At 31.0% G+C, this 17190-nt stretch overlaps 1 protein-coding gene across 1 annotated transcript; it reads right to left on the bottom strand.

Moving 5' to 3' along the window:
- Positions 1-16422: 16422 nt before the first annotated feature.
- LOC131600553 (uncharacterized) lies at positions 16423-16976 on the bottom strand. Its single transcript, XM_058872700.1, has one exon. The coding sequence runs from the start codon at positions 16833-16835 to the stop codon at positions 16542-16544; it is 294 nt and encodes a 97-aa protein (XP_058728683.1). The 5' UTR covers positions 16836-16976; the 3' UTR covers positions 16423-16541.
- Positions 16977-17190: the final 214 nt, after the last annotated feature.

Here is a 17190-nt window from a genome sequence, read left to right as displayed (position 1 = left end):
TACTCACATGGCCCATGTTCTTTGCCTAGTACCTTCTGATTCACAGTTCACAATATAAAACCAGTTTTGATGCAAACCTCTCAATATTGGTAACTGACTACTACAAACAACCTTTCATTTTGAAGATTGAGATTCTCCAGTACATGTGTGATGATATTGATTTATTTTACAATATACATACATCAATTACTAAAGTTTTAAAGTAATTGATTACACTCAAATGAAGATAGCTAAACAGATAACAATAATGAAAATTCCAGTCATCAAGGTACAAAACGGAAATGAAAGAAAAAGTTTGGTAACCTGCATGGCAGCCCAATCAGGATAGACATGAATGTTAGGCTGGTTGATTTGATTGGTTTCATCCTGTTATTAATAATGAAACAACAATAGTATTTAGTCATAAGAATTATAAAATGTTTCCACACACATTCATGATGCATACAATGTTATCAACTTATAGTCGTTGCTGTGTAAATAATGCGACTTCTCTTTGTCTTCGTGCTTTTAGCTGGTTGTCATTTCCCGGTGATCTATCGAGGCTTACTACATCTCTAGAAAGTTGGGTACATTGATTAGGAGTCTTGATAGCGAGGTCGTTCTATTCACTTTGGCTATTAAGAGAACTTGTTTGTTTATGAACTTCTATTGGATCGAGCGATGGAAAAATACCTGTAATTAAGGAAATTCTATGATTAGTTGTCGCCTGTAACAAAATTGAAGTAGACACGATATAGAAAATCACTACCATCAGTCAAATCATTAGCCGGGTCGTTAACAGCTGAATTAGTATCAGTTTGGTCTCCCTTGAAAAATTCATTGAGAGATCTTTGTCTGCTCTGTCGCATAAGAATAATGCTCGTGTTATTGATGAGTTCATCAGTGCTTGCAGTATTGAGTAGTTCATCTTCCAACACACGGAAACCACAAGATCCACGACTCTTTTAGACATCAACACAAGCATACACATCCCTTCGATATTAGTATTTCCATAGATCCCATTGCTCTCTTAAATCCATTTATTTCCTGAACAATGTTATAATCAATAAGAAAATTACACTCTCTTAGTGCCAATGAAATCAGAATCAGATTGACACAACACAACCATTCACCGAAAATATCGCAACCCAAAATCAATTAACTAATTAATACACCGAGTCAAAACTCCTACCTCAACTGATACCGACTCAGCCAAATCCGCAAACACCGAGTCAGAATTCCTACCTCAACTGATCTTTCATAGGCATGAACCTGATCAATGTTCTCATTAGAATTTCGCATAACAATTATTTGAAATGAAAATAGCAATATGCTTACACGTCCATTGAACACAACGTCAATACCGTATTTATATAGTAAATCTTCCATAAATCAAACCAACAATGGAAAACAAACATAAGTGTATAAAAGTAACATTTGTACAATTACCAGAACAGTCTTTGGTTGCAGTGTCTTGAGTAAAGATTAAACTTTTTGCAACCTGCAAATATGGAGAGGAAGTTAAATACACAAATCATACTGTCATCAGCAGAGATCACACGTTTTTAGTATTGAGCAAAGCCTACACTTTTCATCGACCAAATTTTAGTAAAGAAGTGCCATTATGAAAATTCATTCTAATTCTTAAGCAGAGGTTTCGAGTCCAAAAAGAGGTGTGGTCCAAATCACCAACTGAATGTAGCAACTTGCATATGGTGCCAGGAAGACCATGCTAATCCAAATCACCCATGTATTGTAATACTACTGTCACCAAAAAAGTTTATTATAGTTGCATTTTACTCTTTATAAGGTTTTCTCTCACCTATGTTCCTGAGGCTATACAATACTTCCTGTTACATATATAGCCTAGATGTTTTTCTAGATTTCGAATAATTATTTGCAAAAACAACAAACAATTATGAGCATATTAGAAGTAATTCAAGTCTTTTAAGGGAAAGGAAATCCTACCCTATTCCAGAGGGAAACAGACATTGAAAAACCTTCATTGCAATAGGCTTGAAAGGTAACAGTGCTAACTCAGGAATCACCATATCCTACAGAAAGTAAATTCATTGATTACTTGTTAATGTAATTCCAAATTTATTAAATATCTTCTAAGCTCAAGTCTTTTGTCTCCGGGACAGAAGTTACAATGAACACAAGTGACACTAAAGCAATGGCCGCAAAAAGGAGAAAAAGGTTATCTGCTCCTAGATACTCCTGCAATGGAAATATTATAGATTGTAAATTTCAAAAGAAATTAGACAAAATTAAACAATCATAACGTCATCTTCAAACTATAAATTATAATCCTTTGCGGCTTCCGTCCTGTTACCCTTCTAAACTAAACCAAAAACTCTCTGCAAAAATAGGACATGAAGTTTAAAATGGTAATACTAAAAGTTGAAATCACACACACATATAAGTTCGGGCCAAGTTTTAAACAAATCTTATAATGAAACAATGAAAAACACAATGAATCCCCATCACTCTCGACCGAATTAGGAACCGCGATAACAGGTGCACCAGCTTCATAAGCCTAACCTGCGCCATACAAACCAAAACATAAAGCTTGCTGCCAGCAAGCACATAACAAATCGAGCACCAAAAAAACCTAAGCTAACAACTCTATATAACTTTACATATGCACATTCACACCTAAACAAAATCAAACTAACAGTTACAAAAATAGGAGATCGTTTTTAAATTATATGTAAACATTGTGACAAAACAGTACAATAGTATTAGTATAACATGATAGTACTGATACCATCTGAGCATTTTCATTATAAAGTATAAACAGATTAGAGTTACTTCCTACCATGTAGCAGTTGTGGAGAAATTTGGTGAAGAAACTCTCTTGGTGCAAGAACAGGAGCAGAAACTGGCATTTACTGCAACTGGAATTGCAGAAGGTGGAACAGTCACAGAACCAACACTCGTCGTCGGAAACCCATTTCCACCACCACCACACTAATCGTCGGTAACCCGTTGATGCCGCTACAGATCTGAATGTTAGCAAGATGAAAAGAACAACAAACTTTGCTGCAGAAACAGAAAGAGAAGGAAGAAACAATCTCCTTTTCCCCGCATCTTCCCCCTTTCCGCGTGAGCCGGCACAATCAAACCTAAAACAATAAATACAAAATCAGAAGAAATTAGAAAAAATAGATGAAACCCTAAAATCACAATCCAATTTATTCGCACACCATAAGTCCATTCTTGGTGTCGTTAATGTCCATAACTTTCTCCCTCGGTCGAGCTATGTAGATTCAGAGCGTTAAAATCGGGAAACGCGGAGGTTGAAGACAGAGGAATGTGGGATATGAAGCTCGGTTAGAGAAATAGCAAAGGTGGAAGATGAAGGTCGGTTACACAAATAGCAAAGAGAGTTTTCTGATGTAATAATGAAATGGAAAAAGTTGTGAGGTTAAGTCTCAAAAAGACTATACTTGTGTTTCCAAGAAAATGAAAAAGTGTTGGATTTGATGAAATGAAAGAAAAGAAAAGGTTGAAGAAAAGGAAACGTGAAGTGAATGAAGTGAGAAAAGGAAGTATGAAGTGAGCAGAACAAAGAAACTCAACCAATGCATCCACGTGGCTGAGACAGAACGCAATGGGTCAGTTCGATCTTTTCCAGAACATTTAACTTTTTTATATTGTAGATTTTGCATCAGTTTTTTTTTAAAATGTAAATTTACTTTTTCACATTAATTTTTTATTTTTTATATTTTTAAATTTACTAAGTTGTATCTTTAGTTAATATTAATTTTAAAATATAATAAAAAAACTTGTAAAGTTTTTAAATTTATAAAATGCAACTATATTATTTAAATATTTAAATAAGTATTGTCTAGATCTGTTCAATCAAGTCTCTACACTGAGCCTCAACTTCAATGGAGATTATGCAGTCTATAAGATTTAGAGAAGTCTCTAGTTTGAGAAAGTATTTTGGGGAAAACATTGACCAAGGAAAAATCTTGAGAAATAGGTTTCACCATATCACTGAACAGGTTCAAAGACGATTGAGGGGTTGGGAGAATCTGTGTTTAAACTTGGGAGAATTACATTGAGTAAATTTGTGTTGAGTTCTATATCTTATTTTATTACGCAATATGCTAAAATCACTACTAATATTTATACTGAGTTGGAAAAATTACGACGGAGATTTATTTACGGAGAAAATAGAACAACCCACAAGTCTTATCTGATAAATTGGAAGATTTGTTGTATGCCTAAGGAATATATGGAATTAGGCATCAAACGAACCCAATTAGATAATGATACTTTTATTTGTTAAATGTTGTGAATTTATTGCCTAACCGTAATGAATTATGGTGTTAGATTTTTATTATTAAATATGGCATGAAGCAAAATATAGTGGAGAATATTAATTAAAAAGCAGCGAACTCCCCGTTGTGCAAATCTATAGCTAAGAATTGAGACAAATTTCACATGGTGTTGAAGTTGGGGATGGAAGAAAGGTCATTTATTCGCTTGACCGTTGGACTTCAACTAAGCAAACTCTTTTCTTTAATTTGGCCCAACTTGATATGATTTTGGATACTACCCTAACAATTGGCAATGTTGTTAATGGGAGAGAAAATGGAACTTGTACTTGCTTCAAAATTGGTTTACGGAAGATATTGTGAATCATATTATGGTCATTCCTCCACCTCTTTCACAAGTTGGTGCATACAAGTTAGGGGTGAGGGGGAAATAGAGATAATGAATATTCTATCAGTGATGCTTATGATTTTTCTTTATGCTTTTTCTATTGTGACAAATACTAGTATTGATTGGAATATCTTTTAGAAGTGGAAAGACCCTCATTTGAACCTGACGTTCACTTGACTTTTGGCACATGAGAGACTTTTGCAAACTATAGACGTAACAAGTGGAACCCGACAATACCTATTGATTGCAGTTGGTGTACGAGCACGAATGAGATTTTGATCCATATGTTGTTGGATTGGTGGGTTAGCTTTATTCCTTCAAACAAAATGACTCGGTTTTATTCCTTTTCTCGTGGAGATTAGATCTTTTACAACCTTAAAGAAGTTATTGCAAAGTTTCATGGAATGCATTAGAAGTTCATCTTTATAACAGCTTGCCAGAAATGGAGAAACAAAAAAATATTTGAGGAGGGGTTTCAGTGTCCTAACAAGCCAACGAAAACAATCATGCATATGGTGAGAGATATCGATAATGGGAACCATGATCAGAAGAATGGTTTGGTGTCAAGAACATAGATCAGACATGTCCAATGACATCATCTTGATAACAATTAAATTAAGCTCAATTATGATGGTACTTATAAAAGCTTTACTTTCGTGACCGGTCTTATTCATAGATTTGTCGGGGAGCTAAGTGAGGGGTTATGCTCGTAAAATTGGTGGAAGTGATGCTCTCACTACTAAAAATGTGTGCTATGTTACATGGTCTGGAGCTAGCTTAGCTAGAGCAATTTATAAATGTAGTGGTCGAGAGTGACTATAAAATCATGATTGATATGGTGAATCAAACGAGTTTGGATGACCAAAATATTTCAACATTAATTCGCAAATCAGAAAAATGACTCAAAAAGATTGGCACATCAAATTCAACCATACTTGGTGTGAAGGCAACTGTTGTGCAGATTAGATAGTCAATTATAGTTTCAATTTGAACAACAATGAACTCATTATTCTTTTATCTCTCCAAAGGAATGAATTGATAACCTTCTGATAGGAAGTTAATCCTATCAAAACTATAATCTAGGGTTTGTAATAGAAAAGGGGAAGAACACTAAAATTAAAGGACTTAAAATAAAAGATAAAAATAACTTTGATTTCTTTGATTGATTTTCACTCTCTCATTAAGAGTACATATATAGTGATGGCAATAGTGGGTAGTAACATAAAAGCCCAAAGATTAAAAGACTAACTAAATAATATCTAAGATAAGCCCAACTAACATAAATTACTTTAAATAACTTAAGCTCAATTTCATACTCTATCATTACCAACCCCTTCAAAAACAACCTTGTCCTCAAGGTTGTAAAACTTTATTGCTGCAATAATTTTCCTGGATCCCACTGTGTCACTAAAAGCATGGCAATGATTGAATTGATGTATTGAATCTTGAAAAACCCAGCCAACCAAAAGAACTTCTTGTCATAGATATGAATCAATGTTATTTCTACATATTGAGCTTGAGGTTTGTGTAAGTCTTCAGTCATAAGCATGTTTAAGATGTATTCACATCTGTTCATATGCACCATAATTGAGATTTTGCTGACTGTAAGGTTCAGAACTTTAAATATTGCTTCATGAGTCTTCTGATCTCTTAAAAGCAATGGAATGTGCCATATGGTGGGAACAACGTAGAGAGTAATTATACTATCCCCAGGAAGTAGACAAAATTGATAGAGTTTCGTCTTTGCATTCTCATCTGGTGCCATTGTGATGCGGCATGACAAGATTTGTGGAGTCAGCCCTTGGTTTCTAAGTCCTCTCACACTATGCTGAGTTGGTTTTGTTTTTTGTTCACCGACAACATTTAAAACAGGAACAAGGCTAACATGAACCAAGCAAACTTTGCTAGCACATCCTCTATATGAAAAATGTCCTAATGCTTGAATAAAATGCATGGACTCAATATCACCTATGGTTCCACCAAATTCTATGACACATATATCAGCTGAACCTTCTTTTCCATGACTTTGTCTTAAATCTAGTAAGTCAAATATGCCAGCATGCCATGGTTCCAAATATGCCAGCAAATGTTGTTGGGATTGTTGGGAAGCAGATGAAGCTTGCAGCACAGGATTTGATACTGCACTAGTCTGAGGTTCTGATTGTTTCTCTGTCTTGGACATTTGGAGTTCTTCCAGTTGCAGCTGAGCTTTCACGATATCTTGTTTGTCTTTGATATTTTGCACCCCTGTTTGCACCTCGAAAAGAATATTCTCCAATAGCCTCAATTTCCCATCAGTGATTCCATGATTATTTACAACTGATACCTTCAAGGAACCACAATTAGCATGCTCTTCCAATTGAGTAAACCAAGTTGAAATAACAGAAGGAAGACACACAATCAATGTAGCATTTGTCTCGATAACACTTCCACGTGTTGCTGCAAGAACACTGAATTTGCTTCCAATAACACTCTTACACTCATAACCAGTAGTGAGAATCAATCCTAAATAAAGATAATCCATAGGAGGATTTGAGTACATGGATGAAAGCACCAATTGATAGGAAGTTAATCCTATCAAAACTATAATCTAGGGTTTGTAATAGAAAAGGGGAAGAACACTAAAATTAAAGGACTTAAAATAAAAGATAAAAATAACTTTGATTTCTTTGATTGATTTTCACTCTCTCATTAAGAGTACATATATAGTGATGGCAATAGTGGGTAGTAACATAAAAGCCCAAAGATTAAAAGACTAACTAAATAATATCTAAGATAAGCCCAACTAACATAAATTACTTTAAATAACTTAAGCTCAATTTCATACTCTATCACCTTCTTAGTTAATGATATATCTAGGGTCACATTCCTTATGCTAGTTACAATTTCTTGCTGTTTCTTTGGACCATTGGGCCAGTTTTTGTATGAAAACATTAAATGTTTGAGTGTAAATGGTTCTAATATAGAAAAGTTTAAATATAACTTTATAAAAGAAGTTAAATGCGTACGGGGTTAAGAAATTTATAACTTTAATGTACTTTTAATCTCTTATTTAAATTAAAATATAATCTTATTTATTTATTTTAAAATTTTAGATTTTTTGTCTTCTATTTAACTTTACAAGTGTGGCATATTTATTTATGGGTTTAAATACGTTTGTAGTCCCAATAAATAATTCAAAATATGGTTTTAGTCCTTATAAAAAATTCCTTTAAATAATGGCTCTTCTTAAGTTTTTCGTCCACACTTTTGATCCCTACCGTCTATTTGGTTTAACAGAAGATGATGTAGCACGCTACGTTGCACGCCACGTCACTCAAAGTCAACACTGCAAAAACACTTGTTAGATTGCGGGGGTTTCAAACCTCCATAAATTTAAAGATTCTTTTTCGTTAATCATATGTTCCCCCTTCTTCTTCATCTTCTCAATTGCGCTTTCTCGAAGAAATATTAATCATAAGTGATTGTTGGAGTGATGAGCAGGGTGAAGGATATGATTATTCAAAAGTTTATTTGCACCTAGTCGATGCATCCTTCGAATTTCTCTTTTTTCTTGTCTTGGTTTACATGTGAACGTGAAACAGAGGCGGAGCCAGAAATTTTATGCATCCTGGGCAAAAACTTTACACCATTGATTATTCATCTGTTTTAATTTTCACACTCTATTTTTACTAATTTTACCCCTGATTTTGTTTAAAAATCGATTATTAAATTGGGAGGAGTACAAAGAAAATAGAGGTTGAGTCGGAGCGCCTGCCCAGGCTAGCTGGGCCTTGGCTCTGCCCCTGACGTGAAATGTTCGACAAAATGCATCAAAAGAATGAAGTTTCATGTGACACAAGTTGGTGAACAAATTATGGTTTTAACCAGATGGTTTTCTTCTTTCTTACAATTTTATGAAGATTTATAGTTTGGCTCATTACCGTCCTTTTAATATGTATTTACCAACTTTAGTTAGAATGATGTAGTGGTTCTAAAAAAATGGAAGAGATAGTTTCCAGATTACATCAGCGAGAAGCAACAATTAAATTAGAGCTCGCATAATTTGTACGATAACAGTAGTCAACCAGGGGCGGAGCCAAGGCCCAGCTAGCCCGGGCAGGCGCCCGGGCTCTATCCCTATTTTGTTTGTACTCTCCCAATTTAATAATCGATTTTTAGACAAAATCAGGGGAAAAATTAGGGGCAAAATTAGTAAAAATAGGGTGTGAAAATTAAAACAGATGAATAATCAATGGTGTAAATTTTTTGCCCAGACTGCCTAAAATTTCTGACTCCGCCACTGTAATCAACAATTATATTGGTTTATGAGAATATCATCTGGCTTGTAGTGTCTCATTAGAAGACTTAAACTTGGGTATGAGCATTCTGCTAAAAATGATGTGGCTTCTTATATGTATTAACATTACCCATTTATTATAAATTAAATATATTATATCAATTAGTGGTTGAAATGATGTGGCTTCTTATATGCATTAACATTACTCATTTATTATAAATAATATTGTATCAATTAGTGGTTGAAATAATGTACATAATTTGACAGTAGAAATTTGGTTATTGGAATAAATATGTATAATACTGTTGTAATTTACTTATCTAATATCATTTGGCTCAATAAGTATTTAGCAAAAACAATCCTCACTAATTATCATTTGGTTCAAACGAGGGGGAGGGAAGGGGAGGGATTTTAATGGAGGGAAGGGGAGGGGAGGGAAGGGGAGGGGTTTTTATTAATTATATGTATGTTTGGTTCAAACGAGGGGAGGGGAGGGGAAGGAAGGGATTTTAGTTAAAAATATGTTTGGTTCACGAGGGGAGGGGAGGGGTTTTATTAATAATTGACATTTTTATCCTTATAATCTTATATAACCGATATGATATTCAAATGTGAAAATTTTATAAATAATTTTTTGGAAATAATATTTGTAATGTTGAGTGATTAAAAATTTATAACTTACCACGTAACGTTAAAAAAATTGAATACACTTGATAAATAGTATAACTTTCGACGCAAAATTATAAATCCGTTGATAATAACTTTTGAATACATAAAATAACTTAATGATATATATATATATATATATATATATATATATATATATATATATAATAAAATAAATGAATGGTTTAAAATTTTATTTTAAAAATATATATAATAGAATACATAATAAAATTAAAAAAATTAATATAAATAAACATAATAATAATAATAATAATAATAATAAAAAATAAAAAACTGTAGTGATTATAATTTTTACTAAATAAAAATAATAATTTAAAGGTAAAGAATAATTATAATGAATTGATATAAGCAATAGAGAAAAATAATAAAAAATAAAGAAGCAGACGAAAGAAAGTAATAATTTTGAAATAATAAAATAAAATTGAGGGTATTTTAGTAAATATATTAATTTATTAAATATTAATAATCACATTCCCTCCCCTCCCCTCCGAATCCCTCCAATTCGGGGGGACGCAAAAAGTGTGATATGGAGGGATTTTGCTCCCCTCCTAATAATTGAACCAAACACATTTTTTTATAAACATTCCCTCCCCTCCCCTCCATTTACCTCGAACCAAACACACAATAATAGAAATGCATCCCAACTAATTCATGGTAAGTATCAATCTATCATAATAAACTGGAACATCAAATGCCAAGTGTACATCAACATGATCAAAAGTATTAGCATACCATTTATCTATTTTTATATAGTTACATAAGCATACCGCCCAAGAAAATGGAATGATTACAAAAACAAAAGTTCATATGGTGTGCATATATACTTTTTTATGTGATTAATACTCTCAAAAATTCAATAATATGTGTATTTCAATTTTTCTACTTTTTTTTCAAAGCAAATTGAAGATTAAAGAAATATATCAATCCTGAAGATTAAGCACTCAATAGCAATCCTGAACTAATTGATGTTAAATAAAATATAGGCTGATAATCATTGTTTCAAATAATGTGAGCTTCTTGTATATAATGATCTCTAGTGTAAGCCCCTAATAAGTGCTAAAACCACTTATCAGGGATTTTATGAAGATTTATGTACCGTTTGATAGTTTTTCCTTTATTTTATAGGTATTGATGTATATCGGAGCCTCGAGGAATAAAGTGCCGAAGGCACGGCTTCTATTTTGCAATTTTGGAGCAATAAAATGAAAATTATGAAAAAGCTCGCTTAGCCAAATTGAAGTGCGCTTTCATAAACACAAAACAGAGAAGAAAAATTTTCTGAGCTCGTTGAGCCAGATTAGCTCGCTTAGCCAACTTAACTCACTTAGCCAGGCCCATTGTACCAGATATTTCTTGACAGCTCGGTGAGCGAGCCAGCGGAATTTTTTTTTATATTCTTTCATTTGTAACATTTTAGGTTAACGGGTCTTGGGGATTTTTGCTCCCAAACTTCATCACTTTGATTTTTAGGTTAGATTAGGTTAGAAAACAACTATGGAGCTTGCATGGATGATTGAAAGTGGATTGATCATCGAACGAAACTGACAAATCGGTAGATTTTCGGTTCATTTCGCTTCCTCTTTGTGTTTTCTCTTATAATTGGGTTTTATGTATGTATTTACTTTGAACTCATGTATATTTGTCGCCCATGGCATTATATAAAACTTGCTTTATGAACCTGTGTTGATTGTTCTCTTAGAATTTTTCTCTGTGCCCGGGATTTGGGTTGCTTTAGCGATAAACTTCTTGAATCCTTATCTAGGATGATTATTTGTTAGTTTCTGAACTTTAGAGATAGGTTTAGAGCTAACATTTATTATGGGTATCTATACTTAATGCTTTTATGTTTGAGCGGCGCGCGAGAAATCGTCGTCGTGAGAATACGGATGTTCTCGCGACTTTGTGTTAGAGATAACCTTGGTTATGAGTTGAACTCGTAGGTGCTCCAAAGATGGAAACTGATGTGAGAGATACGTGATGAAATAGACGAGTATCGTAGGTTGAGTATAACTGGTCAATAAGTTTAAGTTAGTGAGAAGTAGATTGTATGCAATGCTTGATAAATCTTATCTTTCTGAAGAATGAATTCTTTTGTGTTGATATTTACTTTTCTATTTTTATACTTTTTACCCATTCAACCCAAGTTCAAAACCATACAGATCATTGAATAACATTCTAACGACCATCTATGTGGACACGATAATTCCTGGATAAATATTTTCAATTTTTTTGTTGCTTGCCGGCTGCCGCTATGCCGCTTCAACAACCCATTAATGCCAAGATATACCACACTCATTATCGACCTTCCGCGCATAATTGTTACCGGGCTCCTTTACCACAAGAAAAATCACATTCAAACTTCATATAATAAATATTATTATGGTAGCTTTATAACATCTTGTTAAACAACCACTTGAGTTCCATATTGTGCTGAGCAGTTCACTTGATCATCTCCGTATATTTTATCATACTTGTTTGATCAACTAATATCAGCAATAAGAAATATATATCACAATGAGAAAAAGAACACCAAACATTTCTCTTAGGTATTTCATCAAACAACTTCTAAGCATTTTCATGGTTACTAGTCTCAACACATCATTTGCACAAATACAGCATTTTGCTAATAACTTAGCATCTGCCAACTCATTATTCAACCTCAAATTGACAATTTCAATCCTTTGGCAAACTTTCCTTTCTCAATTCAAATCAAATAAGTGAGTGTTTGAGAGAAAGAATACATAATACATTAAATCTACTCTATACTAAATAATACATTAAATCTACTCTACTTCTCTCTTTTCACACTCTTTCTTATCTATTTCTCTCTTTTTATACTCTCTTCACAACCATACACACCCTTAATGTGAAGGGACTAGATGTAGCTCTGAGTTAAGGGGTAGACGACGATAAACTATATGTTAATATAAAGAAAAATATTTCGTAAAAATATCTCACGTATACTAAATGAATTTTAAAATTTTGGGCTTAGTATATCTTTTTGGAGCCTTTATCTTTGAATGATTTGAAAAACATATCTATTTTTTTTTTGTTAATACTGAGTTCGTCTCATGCCATATGAGACAAATTTGAAAAACACTTATATTAAAAGAATGAAGATTTCCCATTCTCCTTAAAGGTTTCTCTATTTTAATTATTTAATAGAATTACTCAAAAAATCCTATGATATTACACTGCCACATTAGCTTTTTTATTTTCTTTCATTTATTTTTAATGACATGGTTTCTATGTATTATATGTTTGGAAATTTCTTTACATACCTCTTCTACTTTCTTGGTCATCTCTGGTGAAAAACCTAAAATACCCCTAATTTCAGAAATGCATTTCCGAAATGCTTTTTTTTTTAAAATTTGTCTTATTTCAAAAATGCACTTCCGAAAACACGAAAAAAAATGTTTTCGGAGATGCATTTCCGAAAACACCCATTTTTTGGGTCTTCGGAGATGCATATCCGAAATATTCCAAGACCAAATTGGTCTTGGAATGTTTCGGATATACACTTCCGAAAGAATTCAACAATTATAAAAAAAATTAAAATCAAGGTGAATCAATACAATTAATAGGTATAAAATCAAGATGAATCAATAAAATCATGGTGAATCAAAATTTTCTAAACAATTTTAAAATTAAAAATTATTTTACTAACTTATATAAATCAAAAACATTTTAATTTCATAAATAAATTTTGAATTATATATAATTAAATATAAAATTTATTCATTAAATAAAATTAAGACAAAATCTTTTTTTAATTTTTTTAAACTAAATAAAAAGTTATAACTCATTTTTAATTATGAATCAGAATAGAAATATATATAAATATATAATAATAATTATTAATTTTATAAGTGAAATATATAAATATATAATATATAAATATATAAATATATAATAATTACTATAAATTAAAACACTCATTTTTTTAATTTTTTTATTTATTATATAAATATATAAATATATTTATAATTAATATATAATAATTATTATATAAATATATAAATATATAATATTTTTTATAAATATATAATAATAATTATAATTATTATATAAATATATAAATATATAAATTAAAACACTCATTTTTTTAATTTTCTTTGTAAATACATAATAATTATTATAAATATATAAATATATAAATAAAAAATTATAACTCATTTTGTAAGTGAAATTATTTTAATTTTTTTAATTAAAATTATTTTAAATTTTAAAATATGAATCAGAATAGAAATAAAAAATTATTATTATTCATAACTCATAAATTATATCAAAATATATAATTATTATTATTCATTACTCATAAATTATATCAAATTTATGATATATGAATTAATTAATATCCTAAAATTAATTTTTGGGATTTTTAATTTTTATTTTTGTTTTTTCAGAGATGCATCTCCGAATTAATCAAAATCTCAATTTTTGAGATTTTTTCGGAAATGCGCTTCCGAAGTCTGGAAAAATTTAGAAAAAAATATATTTTGGAAATACATTTCCGAAGTAGGGGTAAAGTGGGGTTTTTGCTGGGGGTGACCCATAGGAAGGTGGGTAAAGAAAAAACCATATGTTTTCCACTTTATTTAACTGGCCAAGTGTGATGAAGTGTTTTCAAGTTAGTGTTACATCTAAAGCACAAAATGGTAAATGATTTGTCTATGTGTTAGACCTTTATTTTTGTGGGAATGGCTCTATTTACAATTCTCCAAATTAGACTAATTAATTTGTTTAAAAATGTAACACTATAATAATTGTTAGTGTTGTTTTAATAACTGTTCTCTAAACATATTAAGTTTATTATTATAGTTGATGCTTGTGTACATAAGATTATATTTGATATTTTTATTGAATAATAACATATTATATTGAGAGCAATATATTATTTTCATTTTATTTCAATAAAATACGATGCAATGATAAATGAACAAAGTGGTCCTTAAATCACATGGTACTACAAACATATGCTACTTTGATAATTTACATACTTTTGTACACTAATGCTGTAGAAAGGGACAATTGCAAAATGCTTATACTCAACAGGCTGTGTAAAATTTGTCTTGACCACATGGGAATATGTTGAAAAGCTGTTTCATGGTGTGACATTTTGCCATGTTTGATCTAGATTTGGATTTGTCCATGCCATAACTCATGTTGCAGCCTAGAAAGAGAGGCATGTCATGTGATAAAAGAAATGGTCCATAACATGCAAATTATTGATAAGCAATAAGCCATTTTTTAGATGAGCAGCGAAAATGACCTACATTAACCTAAATGTACAATGATCCTACTAAATGCAACAATATCTTGCTCTTGAAATTACACTTTTTGTCTCTAACGGTGGAAAAACGGATTGGTTCGTCGGACATGTTCGTTTTATCTGTTCATTTTTGCGGGATGGATCAAGATTTTAAACTAGCACCTTTTAATATGCTCATTTCATCTCGTCTTATTTTTTTTACATATTTTTGCAAGCGCTGACATTAACATAAAACTTAAAATTTATATACTTAAAAGATAAAATGTCTGCAAATCTACCCTACCCTCGTTATTATGTAAAACAAATCAATGTTTTAGTCTCACACCCTTAATTATGCACGTCCCTCCCTCCCTATCTATTTTTTTTTTTATAGATTTTGTAGACGAATCTAAATGAGGTGGCATGCTATTTACCACCCTAAACATGTCTATTAAAAAAGCATTGAACTTTTTTTAATTTTAAAATATGTATTAACCTTCTTTAAATTTACACATATCAAAAAGAGTTTTTAGTGAAAGTAAAAAGCATGTAGTTACACATGTTTCTATGTAATAAAAAATGAATGTTTAAGAAAATATTAAAAAAGAGTTTAAAGGATGAATTCCAGTAAATAAACTCTATGACCAAAAAACCGTAGTTACACATGTTTTTATGTAATAAAAAAATGAGTGTTAAAAGAAAAGGTTAGAAAAGAATGATCTTTAACATTCTCATGTAAATTTAAAGAAGATTAATGAATATTTATTAAAAATGATCTTTAACATTCTCATGTAAATTTAAAGAAGATTAATGAATATTTATTAAAAAATGAGATGTAGATATTATTTTAAGGGTTAAATATGTTTTTATCCCTTTAAATATAGTGGTTTTTAACTTTAGTCTCTTTAAATATTTTCTTTAAAAAAGGTCCTCTTAAAAATTTTAATTTTAACTTTTGGTCTCTCATGACAAAATTGTAGCAAAACGGTATCTAATTCCGTCGCTAAAACCACCGTTAATTTGTAAAAATCGTCGCTAAATTGCAAGAAGGACCAAAAGTTAAAATTAAAATTTTTAGGAGGATCATTCTTTAAAGAAAATATTTAGAGGGACTAAAGTTAAAAATCGCTATATTTAGAAGGACCAAAAACTTATTTAACCCTTAAATTTTAACAAACCTTGAGAAAATAATCAACAGACAATAAAAATTTAAGATCAATGTTGTATTCAATGAAAATCATCAAACACCTAGATCAATATTAGCCTATATTTCTTCTCAATTAATAAATTAAAGTAAAATATAGTTATTAATATTATGTTTGTCCTTCAAATCTAAACTAATTTTGATGTAAAACAATCTTATGCACTTTTGAAGACCATAAATTCCTACTACCAATATATTGCTAATTTGGTTTTGCAAATTTCAGTTGTTATAAACAAAGGCTAGCTTGTAAGAGTACAAATAGTCTCAATATATGAAAATAGCATCACACACATGACATATCAAACATAGATTTAATCCACAAGATCCATCATTAAACATCATATACATTTACAATATATAAACTTTATTAAACTGATCATAATCCATTTACACATGAAACCCTCCTCATAAACATAGAAATCAAATTTTATATGAAACACAAAGTAAAACCAAAAATAACAAAATCACCACAAATTATAAACAACATGCCAATACCTATTCTTCAACCACTTGAAGCTCTTCCTAAAAGAACCCTTCACCTTCCCTTCCACAGTATACATTTTATAGCTAGCAACTCTTTTCTTCCTTTGAAATTCAGGATCATCACCAAAGCTCCAAGACTTAGAAATTGAAGACCTTGATGAATCACCTTTTCCTTTCTTAAACTTCAAGTCCTTAGGACCAATTTGAGTTTGTGCATAGGAAATACTATAAGACCTAGGTGCTCCATAAGAAATTTGTTTGTTGTAATCCTCCATGGAAATTAAGAAAAGAAGAAGATTGAAGAGATGTATCACTCTTCAAAGGTCAAACCTTTTTTTTCTCTTCTATTTGATAAGAAATGTGATCAAATATTTAAGAGAAAGTGGGGCAGTGTGGGGTGATCTAACAAAGACTTAGGAGCTAGCATAGTTTACTTTGATTTATTTTATTTTATTGTATTTTTCTCATCTAATTACAACTCATCAAATGCTACTATCTCTATTCCTACCTATAAATCTCTCTTTTATTTAAAAATAATTGTCATTGTTTAATTAAAAGATTAATTGAAGAAAAATCTTAGAGTTTCAATACACAAAATAGATTAATTTAATATATATTTTTTTGTCCGAA

Source organism: Vicia villosa, linkage group LG4 (genome assembly GCF_029867415.1).
Source record: "Vicia villosa cultivar HV-30 ecotype Madison, WI linkage group LG4, Vvil1.0, whole genome shotgun sequence".
Taxonomy (NCBI): Eukaryota; Viridiplantae; Streptophyta; class Magnoliopsida; order Fabales; family Fabaceae; genus Vicia; species Vicia villosa.
The sequence above is the reverse complement of the archived record's forward strand: the minus strand, read 5'-3'. Positions and strand labels throughout refer to the sequence as shown.

What these genes read in the sequence shown, in the direction of transcription:
- LOC131600553 (XM_058872700.1), bottom strand. Translation starts at nt 16,835, where the DNA reads ATGGAGGATTACAACAAACAAATTTCTTATGGAGCACCTAGGTCTTAT.